The 12,382-nt window shown below is 41.4% G+C and overlaps 1 protein-coding gene across 1 annotated transcript in view; it reads right to left on the bottom strand.

Moving 5' to 3' along the window:
• Positions 1-12,382, bottom strand: part of FREM3 (FRAS1 related extracellular matrix 3) — a 77,375-nt gene that overhangs the window by 30,794 nt on the left and 34,199 nt on the right. Inside the window, exons 5-6 of the mRNA XM_033160821.1 lie at positions 12,102-12,227; positions 2,362-2,613 (exon numbers count right to left, since the gene is read on the bottom strand). Coding sequence (XP_033016712.1) covers positions 2,362-2,613; positions 12,102-12,227 — 378 coding nt within the window. The remainder of the gene's footprint in view (positions 1-2,361; positions 2,614-12,101; positions 12,228-12,382) is intronic.

Here is a 12,382-nt window from a genome sequence, read left to right as displayed (position 1 = left end):
ACATTTTCCTGTTTTAGCTTCGGTTGTTTTTAACCTTTCGTCTTCTATATTGCTTACCTATTATTTCAACATTTTATCTATAGCCAGCAATATGTCCTCAGTCCTTGCTAGTCTGTTACCAAATTTATTTTCTGTTCCTTCTATTGTCTTCATGCTGCCTCTCCAATGCACTCATGTAGCTCTACACACCAAAATGAAATACAGTTAAGCTTTTTCATGTTCATCCAATGCGGATTGCATGAATTGCTGGAGTTCCCCTGCAACTGCCTGCACTCAGAAGATTCCTCTCCAAAGAAAATCCTACATGCCAAATAGGTTTTGTGAAGAATACAGTAATCCAGAAAACATTTGTAAGCACTTTTAACCGTCACCTCACTCTAAGCAAAGCACTGAAACCCACAACTGGTCAGCTGAACTACTTACATGCTTAATACTGTGCACAAATGAAACAGAAGACAGACAGCTCTATGCCGAAGTCAGACAAGCAGGCTATCCTGACGCCAAATCAAGTTGAGATAAGAAACACACTGCGGAACATTAGTTATTGTGCCCATTAATGTCGTTAGTTTTGAGACAAGTACACAGCATGGGAAGCTGCTTCATCCGTTGTTGCCAAGTGGACTTTTCAGGAAGTCAAGGAAACCCTGGCCTTCAAAGTCTGGGAAAGAAAGTAATTCTCTTCTTTTCACAATGGCTTAATTCCCTCTTTATTCTGCTTTCCTGTTAAGCAAAATAGGATAAAGAAGCAGGGATGCAATGCAAGTGGAAAATATAATGGCCTTTGGACAAGTTCTGTCTAGTTAAAAGGCCATTATGGCTTGATTAACTCCACTCACTGGGGATTTCTCTGGCCCATTCTCTTCCTTTCTCTGCTGAGGAAACCAAAATATTGTCTTTCAGCCTATTTGTTTGCTAGTATCTGTCCCAAGTCCTTGAATTTCTGGAGAGTATGCAATCAGCGTTTGATCAAAAAGTTGTTTTCTAGTTTGAATTAACACCAGGATGTCATTTAAAACCAAGTGGTAGGTTTTGATTTTTGCACAGAGAAAGTCGGCCTCAAAATATTTATTGTTCAAGGAAGTTAAGTGCCCATCATTTAATGGGCACTGCTGAGAGTCTCGGGGGGGGGGGGGGATGAGGAGCACTGATGTACACTCACACCTATTAAAAGAATAAATGCACTGTTCCTGGTCTTACACATTAGATATTACACAAAGCCTGCTCAGTGTTGATAATGAAAAAGGATTAACTCGTTGTTTTGTAAAGACCTGAATTTAAAAGCCTTCTTTCACAATGAGAACCAGCTCTGTATTCTTACGAAATCCTTTTACAAACCTCTGGCATCATGGCACACTGACCAACTTTTTAACCTGCATAAATTAGCATTTTTAATCGACACTGCACAAACATGAACGTACCTCTCATCTTTTAAAACACACACCAGCTCGGGGTTCACATGACTTATTGTGTTGGATCCAGGGTTCCTCCCATGCTGGGATCCAGCAGAAGCCTCTGCTGAAGAAAGGAGGGAGGAGGCGACTGCCATTAATTCCTCCCTCCTCTTGCGCTATCCACAAACAACTTTTCAGGGGCCACAAGTCATTGCACGGGGAAGGAGGAGTTAGCAAAAGCTGTCCCCCCTGCTTTCTGCAGCAGCAAAAGTGCCCCATGCCACTCACAGAACCCTAAAGTCAACCAATTGTAAATGCATCTCAGACAGGAATTGTATGGAAATTTCATTTTGTATTAGAAAAAAAAGGATTCTTATAACCTGATCTTCAATGCAGCTGCTTTGAAGTAAGCAGAATATAGAAATGATGAAGGGTGCTTACTTCCATAAGTGTGCACAGCTGCAACATTACAGAAATCCAAATTAAAAAGCAACAAGTCCTGGAAACATATTGGGTTGGATTCAGTCGAGGTTAGTTGCACATATGTCCCATTCTTCTGAATGGGAACTGAAATCATGACCATCATTTCACGCTGCTTCCAATAAGGCCTTAGGTTCAACTCACAATCCAGATCTAACCCATTTTGTTTCCATAGAATATAACATATAGGACATATAATTCTATCTAAAATGTGGAATTTTCTAGGTGGAATGTTTAGAACTTATATAACAATGCTTTTTAAAACTCCATTATAAACTTAAGAAGCAGTAGCTACTACATTTTTACCATAACCTACTTCTAAGAGGAAGCAAGATGTTATTCAGGAACAAGGAACAGCTTACTGAAATACTTGACCAGAGCCTCAATCTTGATCGTAATATGTCTAACTAAAATAAGAAAAATATGAAAAATGCATTCCGTACCATAAAGTTTGATGAAGCAGGTCTCTGTTGTGGACCTTTCTACTCACCATCATCTCTGTCAGCTAAAATGGTTACTTTTGTGCTGGGGAATTCCGTTCCAATTTGTCCACCCATTGGCATACTTAATGTGACGTTGAAAGTTTCATCTTCCTCATAAAGCGAATCATCAATAATGATGACACGGCAGGTTTTCTCTGTCTCATCCTTGTCAAAGCGAATGAGGCTAGTATGGTCTTCAGGACGAGAAATATAGTCTGAGTAAGACAAGACAGTGGAGGGAATCGTGCCTGTGGCAGATCCTAAAAAAGGGGGTGGCAAAGGAATGAAAAGCATTAGAATGAGGAGAACAATAACTTCGAGCAGCAGAATATTAAATTTTCCTTTCCCTTCAAACTCCAATCTTCAGGGTTTTTTCCCCTAAAAATAAAAACCCCACCAGTTATGAGCCTTAAAAACCCTCATTCTCTCTGCTTAACAAAATGAATGACATGATCATGACTTTTCGTAACGTGCCAGTTTCCTGGTCTCCACAACTATGGTTCACCCCCCAAGCAACCTCTTTTGCTGGTTTCAGGGATCACGTGATGGTAAGAAACCATTAGAAGTGTCTTGTGACTCGGCAAGCTTATCAACGCTGTCCAGACAACTTGTGGGGCAGGGCAGTGGCCGCCATGGACTGGGAATGGGGAGGAGCCTCTCACGAGCTCTTATGAGGGCAACTACATATCATGTGGGTCACTGGGCCCTCACAGAGCTGCAGGGTGGTGGAAACCTTTGAAAGGACCTGCTGCCATCCTTCTCACCTTTGATCCTTCTATCCTTGGGCAGAGGTAAACTTGGATTTCTTGCATTTGCAAACTGTGGAGCTTTTCCTGTAGTTTTACCACTTTCCTTGCTCCTAACAAACAATGTTTGCAGGAAAATATGGCTACAATAGATGCCTGGTCTCATGGAATTAACCATAAGAAGAACTCTTAATCATAGAAGGGTTTCTCTGTTCTTCTTTTGGTTTCCAAACATTCATCAGGTGACAGTCAGTTTTTCCTCTGCAACTATGAATACTCACCTCACCGCCAGTTGCCTGCATCACTGCTGCATACTGGGATGAAATGGGGGAGGAGGGAGGCAGTGGTGAGGCTGGGGTGCTGCAAATGCACTAGTAGGAGAGGATTGGCTCTGTTGGTGCATTTCCAACACACAGACCTCCCCGGCCTCCCTCTATCCCAGTAAGCAGCAGCAACACAGGTGACTGCAGGTCAGGTAAGCCCTGCTGCCCCTCCCTGGGGCCTGCTACTGAGGATAGTGCTCTCTGAGCACTAGGGACTTGACTTATGGAACACACTGCACAGAAATATTTGCTTGGTACTGCATCTTATATTTTAGGTGCCAAACCAAAACTGCTTTACTCTGCTGGAAATTTATTAGGGTGGCTGCTTTGCTGTTATCTTATCACTTTTTCACTTTTAAGCTGGATTTTACAGCAGGTTGATATTTTATTGACTCCAGTATTGGTATTTAGTTTTTCCACTCAGTAAGAGGGATAAAAGTTTATTTTAAATATAACTTTCACAAACAGTTTGCTTAAAATAAAATGTATTTCAAAACATTAAAGATGCTCGTTTCTTAAGTTTGAAATGATAATACTTTAAATATATTATTTCCAGTACTTGCAATGCCCTGCACAAGGAGATTGATATTCAAATCTCAAACTGCAGTGTTTATATCATACCCAAAATAGAGCAGTGTTTTTCAACCTTTTTTGGGCAAAGGCACACTTGTTTCATGAAAAAAATCACGAGGCACACCACCATTAGAAAATGTTAAAAAATTTAACTCTGTGCCTATATTGACTATATATAAAGTAATTTTTCAATTTTGCCCACGGCACACCAGGCAACATCTCGCGGCACACTAGTGTGCCACGGAACAGTGGTTGAAAAACACTGAAATAGAGGACTGGTCAAATAAGGTTATCATACATGCTCAGGTGACATGATATGGTCCAAGCCTGTTTAAAGATAGAGTGTGTTGTGCTGTCAAAAGTGGGTCTTTGGGGCTTTTGACTCATTTTACTTAGGAACTGAGAGTATAGAGCAACAATTAGGATCACTGTACAAATGTGTGGTAGCAAAATGCTTAGTTTTTTTTAAAGCCAGAGAATGTTGGCAGCTTATAAGGCTGCAAAATTCCAAGCCACCCTTGAAGATTTTCCGTGCACCAGTAAACAACAAAAGGTAGAGTATGGGAAGAACAAATGGCATTAAGGCTCTGTAATAACTCACTGATTAAATAACATATGACCTTTGAATTCTTGACTTTCAAAAAGATTCCTGCAAGGCACTAAGGTTATTTAGAAAGAAAGAAAGAAAGAAAGAAAGAAAGAAAGAAAGAAAGAAAGAAAGAAAGAAAGACTATAGCAGCCAAACTAAGACTGGCAACGCAGAAGCAAAAGACTTAAAAAAGGAAACTTTGGGAATCCCAAATACAGGGGACCTAATACTTCACTTCCATTTTCATGCTCCCAGACCATGCAGGATGTGGCTCTCCCAAGCTGATCAGCTGGTAGATGACTTCCTTGGTAGAAAAAAATAGAGCCTCAACACTAATGAGGGTCAACAAACTACATGTGATTTTGGAAATGGATGAATGCATTATTATTGTAAAAGCTATTTATGTTTGTTTGTTCTTTTTTTTTTTTTTTTTACAAAGAATTTATTAGTTTTCCACATAATACAAACAAAACAAAACAACAATACAACAACAAATACAACAAAACAAACACCAATATTTCTTATTCATCTTAAAAAAAAAATCTTGTTTCAAATCTTACTAAATGACTTCCCCCGTCCTCTCTCCTTTGTTTCCAATTCCAATCCACTTTGATAACTTCTCATCTTTAAATTTAGAATCATCAAAATTATCTAAACAAACTTCTTAATATTCAATTATTACATATAATGTTCACAATAACAAACAAACTTCTTAATATTTATTTTTAACTTCATGATATAACCTATTACTTCTTAGCTCCAATCTTACATCTAACTTCTCCTATATAAATTTAAAATCATCAAAATTATCTAAACAAACTTCTTAATGTTCAATTATTACATATAATGTTCATAATAACAAACAAACTTCTTAATTTTTATTTTTAACTTCATGATATAACCTATTACTTCTTAGCTCCAATCTTACATCTTATTTTCTTAAACTGCTGCTAATAAACATGTCCAATATCTCTTCACTAGTTCAAAATCTTAAACTCTTAACACACTGACTTCAGGGTACCATGGTGAGCCGTCCTGTTTATATTTTAAATAATCTCACCCTATCCCTCTTCTAACCATTTTCCTTCGCAATCTCGGGGTCACTTCCCCGACATTTCTCCATCTTTTTACCACAACATTACCCAGAATGTCCTCTTTTCCTTTGAAACCAACAGACCAGACACAGTCCATAAATATCCTTGCAGGGGGCTCCAGGAAACTCATATCTTCATCTTCCAGCATCTCCATTTCACAGTTGCATTCATCTTGAAATTGTAGTTTCACAAGTCTTTTGCCCATCATTTCCGGGCTCCCACCCCAGAAATTGGATATAAATTGTATTCCAACCCTAGGTCTCTCACACCAATAGGGTCTTTCAGCTTCTTGGAGTTGCGCAGTCACTGTACTTTGTTTCTCAAAAATTTCCTCAAGTTCCCCAGCAAGATTTTTTTCCAATTTAGCAAAGGTCTTTCCTGTAATATATAACTTTTCCTCAAGATCCTGGTTCAGCAAAATTAATTTCTGGCTTAACAGTTCTAATTTCAAAAGAATAATCCTTTGTTCATGAGTCAATTCAGAGTCTAACGCCAGTTTAAAAACGAAACCAAGCATGGTAGAAGTAGGCATAGGGTATCAAGTTTCAGTACTTTTCCATCTTCAACTATAATTTTCAGCCGCCATTTTCCCCCGGGTCAGGGTAAAAAGAATGCAGTCCATCATTTTCCAAAAAGAGATATTTCCGAACTCTTAATTCCCCCAACGGGGATTCAACCAGTCTCACTTGTTAAAAGTTCCATAGAAACTTTATATCCACTACTGCAGCAGCAGCTCACAACAATGTTATCTTCTCCGATCAGCAAAGGGAGGAGGAACGGGCTCCTTTTTTACGATCCTCCTGGAGTGCCAAATGCCATAAATTTTAAAGCCAATTAACTTCGTACTCACAGCCTCCAGTTTCCTTCTTTTAAATGCAAAACAGGTAGAACGACGCGCTCATGCAGGCGGCAGCCGCCGCATCGCCGCCCGGTTGGGGCAATGCCTCCACAGCCCGACGCTGTAGACTCTTCACTCCTTTTCCCCTTTTACAAGGGGATCGGGAGAAGAGTTCAGCGCCATAGTGGGCTCGCTGGAGAGCCCAAGCCGTGGGACGCTCTTCCCACGGCTTATCGGAGCCCCGCTGTGCGGTAGCAGGGCTCCAACCCCCGGGCTGGCCTGGGTCGCCTCGCTACCGAAGCAACCCACGACCGCCCAGCATGGCGTCCTCGCCGGAAGCCTATTTATGTTTGTTTGTTCATCTGTTTGTTTAACAGGCTGTTAGACCACTTTTTAGGTGAAGCATGCCCCTCATGCAGTTTAAAACTGCATACAATACAAATCCACAAAAATTCAAGAATAAAATCATTAAAATACTGTATCCAATAAAATCACTTAAAATAGCCATTTCCATCCAACCTGCATAAACTAGCATACTATACAGTAAAAGGAAAAGTAACCCTGATAGGTCTAAAAGACAACCTCCAATTTATAGACCTTAAGTAGCCCTCAAGGGTCATGATAAAAAAGCTTATATCCTAAAGGCCCATTTAATATTTTTTTTGGTGGTGGGGAGCCTAGCTTGCTCTCACTTGGATTTGAATTCCATTATTTGGGGAGCACCACTGAAAAGGCTAAATTTCATTACACACCAACCTAATTGTAATTTAAAGGCAGGCATCTCAACAGGGCTGCAGAAGCACATCTTAAGGTATGGACAGCATGATACAGTTGAAGGTGGTTCTTAATGTAAGCTGGTCCTAAACCATTTAGGGCTTTAATGGTCTTCATCTGCACTTTGAATTGGGCCTGAAAACGTGCTGACAACTGGCGCAGCTGGCTCAGTACTTGTGTAACATACTCTGCCTGCTCCGCTCAAACCAGCAGGCGAGTGGCAGAATTATCCACTAGCTGAAATTTCCAAACTATCTTCATAGGTGGCCTGACATACAATGCATAACAGAAGTATAGCCTGGAAGTCACTGTAGCACTTACAACAGAAGCAAGGTTCAACATCTCCAGATAGGGGTCATGGCTGGCATATAGTTGAAGATGGCAGAAAGCACCCCTAGTCGCCACCTGCGCTTCCCCAGTTAGCACCGTGTCTGAAATCACACCCAAGCTGTGAACCTGGACTTTCAGGGAAAGTGCAAACCCACCTCAGACCAAGTAAACACCTCTACCTTCGTGCAATGTTCTCCTCATCTCTCTTGGCTCTAAATCTGTTATGGGGGCTCCTCGAACCCTCTGGAGCAAAACCGGTGATTTGGGGGGTGGGGACAACATGTGTGACGGCAGGAGATAATTTCCTTGCATAAGCAGAATCCATTCTGCTTTTGGAATTATTTAGTTCAATACCACTCATAGTATTTGGGCAGGGTGGGCACATGTGTGGAAATCATGGAAGAACATTCTATCATTTGAGCTGCCGCTTGGAATCTGAAGTGGCAGAGCCAAGATACAAGTTTCTAACCTCAGTGAGAATGAAGCCAACATCACTTCTGCCATATACGAAAACCCTAGGTGACAAAGGCATCCCACAGACACATTTTTATTTATTTTTAATTAGAAGCTCCCCTGCGCTACATGAGAAGCTGTCTCCTCTCAAGTGTCACAAGGTAATTTCCAATGGGGTACAAGGGAATTAAATGTGCCACTGTGACACAGACTTCAAATGCTTCTTATACTGACAATGAGGGGAGAAACTTCAAGCCTCATTATAGATGTGACATACATATTGTTATGTATTGAAGTCCTTAATACATATAATTCTGTTATAATAATAAAAGAAACTTTTGCTTTTCTCTGAGCTCCAATGGAAGGTGCTCCATCTGGTCTCCCCTACCCACCCTGCCCCCGTTGGCTCACTGTAAGAGAATGTGGCCAAAAGCAAATCTTAATCTAGAAGTTAGCCCTTATCTTTGGTGTGGGGGCTGGGGAGCTGCCTCATATAAACTAAGATACTTTTCCTACAATCTGCTGAAGAGCAGCACGTACTTTAAAAAAAATCCCATTCCTCAACTACCCTCACTCCCAAATGTTATGTGGAGGCATAATTTTTATCTTTTGCATTTGGGGAGCACAAAACATTGGGCAAGAAATGGCAGGAATGTAAAGAAGAATGGTTATCTCTAGAAAGGGCAAATATACAAAGAAAGGAATTTATCTGAAGCAGTGGGTTTTCTTTTCAATTAAAATAGAATTTAGACTAAGGCACTTAAAAACCAAAGATTTTGTTGTTGCTGATATTAGCACTGTTCTGTTGGTTTTATCATGTACTGTCATTTTATGCTATATTTAGGTTTCATGCTTTTAACTTCCATGCAAGTTGTTCTACTGTCAGAAAACCAAATAACTTTCATTATTAGACAGTATATATAGAAAATAGATTAATAAAAAAACTGGGTTGCATTGCCTCCAACAAAGTCATCCCGTTAGTGCAAAGACTTCCACTTTCACAGCATAACTTTCCCCTCCTTCTCCTGTCCTTGCACCTCCACCTACATCTGCTCTGCAGGGCTGGGGGCACCAAAACAACAGATTTGGGGGGGGGGTGCTCAATGGAAGGAGGGAGAAGGGAAATTCCACTGCACAAGCAGAAGTCCTTGCTCTGTTGAATACAGCCCCACAGATAGTGCAGCCCAGTGCTTGTTCGCTCAGACATAAATGCAGATTACTTCTAAGCACATGAGTTTAGGAGTACTTGGCATTAAGTGCCATTGACTCAAGTGCAACTTCTCTAGTTTGAACTGGTCTCAAAGTCCCAGTTACAAATTCTTAAATGGGTCATCCTGATATTTATAGAGAAGTAATGCAAGCTTAATATACACAGCATATAAAAAGATCCACTCCTTTTTTGACTGCATTCCATTCACAGAATCCATAGTTGGTGCCGGGGGATGGGGGGGACGGGACTGCACAACCCCATCAATATATTCAGAAGGGTCTTTTTTAATAATAATTTTTATTGGTTTTTACATATATTTCCATACATAACATCTAATACACAAAAGTAAATAAAACATTTGGCTCCATAAGCCTGTGACTTCCTTCCTCCCCGATTGATGGCTTTCAAGCCTATTCTCTAAATACTGCATTCTCCTATATTTCTTAATACTATTAAATTGTAATCTTATATAAATATTAAATTAGCTATAAAAAGTAATAAGTAGTAGTTTTAACCTTACAAAACTTCTTGTGACCCTTCAGAAGGGTCTTGACCCGACAAAGAGCTATCCAGACATTTACGTTCCTCTCATGGTGACCGTTTAGAAATCTACTGTGCTTTTCAAGAGAAATTGCAATATAAAAAGGAGACCTCCAGTACAATCCTGTCTGTCTACTCATAAGTAAGCCTCACTGAGTTTAACAGGATTTACTTGCTAAGTGTGCATATGACTGCAGCCTGCATGACCTGCTATCAATCAGCAAGCTTACACTCTCAGCACTATCTCTATAAAGACCACCAAGCAAACCCAGCATAAAAGTCTGCAATGGCAAAGCAATCTAATCTCTGTAAAAGGTGGCCATGGACCTGTTTTTTTTAAATGCTTTCATCTTCCTATTACACCCCACAGCTGTGCTAGCATACTTAACATCTGAAACTGGCCAACAGCTGTCATGCTTCACCGAAACAACTTGACTAGCTGTCTAACCCACAGGGGCATAAATCTTTCAGCACGTGCACTATGCAAAAGAGAGTGCTTCCTAATAAGGAAACTAGGATTAAAAAATAAATAAAATCACCTAGCATATATTTTCCACCAGCCCTTCCACAAAGATATGGATAATCTGAACAAGGGGGGAGGAATGAACATCCATAAAATATTATACTTGAACATCCAGCATAAGTTTCTGCATATATTTTATATCATTTGTACTTAGCATGTAGCAGTTCACTTATTATTTTATGAGTCATTTTACCAGGGGCGGAGCGAGGGGGGCGTAGGGGGTGGGCCGCCCCGAGTACCGCCCGGGGGGGGGGTGACACTCGCTGGCCCACCCCTTGCCTCCGCCCAGGGAGCCTAGTGGTGAAAAAAGCCCTGAAAGGGGAAAAAAAGAAAAGTAAAGCAGACGCTTGAAAGTGCCTGCTTTGCTTTCTGTTTTTTCCCCTTTCAGCGGCTTTTTTCGCTGCTGGTTGGCCTTCGGAGCCGCAGCATGGAGGCAAGGGGCGGGCCAGCGAGGGGGCGTCATGTCAGCGACAAGCGACCCTCCTCGCTGGCCTGTCCCTTGCCTCTGCACCACGGCTCTGCAGCCGAGCGCCGAAAAAAGCCCTTTTTAAAAAGGGGGGGAGGAAAGCAGCCGCTTGTTTGCTCTGCCGGTGGCTGCTTTCCTCCCCCCCTTTTTTAAAAGGGCTTTTTTAGGCGCTAGGCTCTGCAGCCCAGCACCAAAAAGAGCCGTTAAAAAAGGGGGGGGGGAGGAAACCAGCCGCCGGCAGAGCAAACAAGTGGTTGTTTTCCTTTCATAGCGCCTGGGCGTCATGATGCACGCCCCCGCCCCCAGGGGGTGCCTTCGGGATTGGCGCCCCAGGTGCGGTGGAGGCTTCCTCCACCACTGCATTTCACAACTACATGAGTAGCTGAGCCCATGACCAACCTATTATCTCAGCAGTAAATCCCACGGAGTTCCGTGGGCCTTATGAAAGTGTAGGACTGCAGTTTGCGTAAAATGTACAGAGAATTCTTGTGGAAATTTATTTTTTATTAAATTATTATCTCACCTTTCCTCATAAAGGAGTCCAGGGCTGCAATAACAAGTAGTAAAACATTTTTTTTAAAAAATTAAGCACCCAAGATATTCGATCTGAATATTTTAAGGAAACCTGAAACCTAATGTATTTACCTAATATTGGCACATAAATTATCTCATTAGCTATCTGATACTATGTTTTTGTTATGATCCGATTAACCTGTTTGCCATCAAAGGAAGTGTACAGCTTGTACACAAAAGGGGAAAAGGGGGGGGAATATGTTTAGTTGGTTTAACTGGATCACATTTCCTAGCAAATGAAAATAAAATAATATTTTAGAGCAAATCTGCCCAGTCATGTATGTTTGTATCTGCTTTAACTATATTCCAGAATGAATATGTGTGACACATCCTTGAACATTTCACGCAAATTGAAAATTCTGCTGTATGATGCAAATACATTACAAGTCATTCCTAGGCTGTAGAGGCACTACGACAGCCAGGGGCAGTGTGTCATGTTTCACCGCCTGGAGCAAAATGGGAGCGTGCTGCTGTGCTGCCCCACACTGCCAAAGCGTCCCTTACCTGTGTTGGTGATTTCCAGACAGATCTAATGAGATCTTTTGGCACCACGGCAGATGTCGCTTCTACGCCAGTGACGGAGGTGGTGTGGCGCCTACAGGGGCACTGCCTCTTTAGCTTCTGCTGCCTTAGGCGACTGCTTTATCTTGCCTTATGAGCAGGCCATGCCCTGACAACCGCTAACAGCAGGCCTGATGTAGCAAGGAACACCTTACCTTGATGTGTGGAACAAATGACCATTAATTCATGGCTGGCATCTCCAGATCTCCTGACAGGAATTAGCAGCTCACCAATATCTTCTTCTATTCTATACTCTGACCCAGGAATGTACACGGTAGATTCTGGAAAAGAGTGGAATGGGAGAGAGAGTGTGTGTGTTCAAATAGCCAGATAGGCAGGATATAAGTAATAAATTGTTGTTGTTGTTGTTGTTGTTGTTGTTACTTCTTCTTCTTCTACTACTACTACCCTTCTGTTGATGGAACAGTGTATGATT

Source organism: Lacerta agilis, chromosome 9 (genome assembly GCF_009819535.1).
Source record: "Lacerta agilis isolate rLacAgi1 chromosome 9, rLacAgi1.pri, whole genome shotgun sequence".
In the NCBI taxonomy this organism is placed as follows: domain Eukaryota; kingdom Metazoa; phylum Chordata; class Lepidosauria; order Squamata; family Lacertidae; genus Lacerta; species Lacerta agilis.
This window is presented reverse-complemented; position numbering and strand designations above follow the sequence as displayed.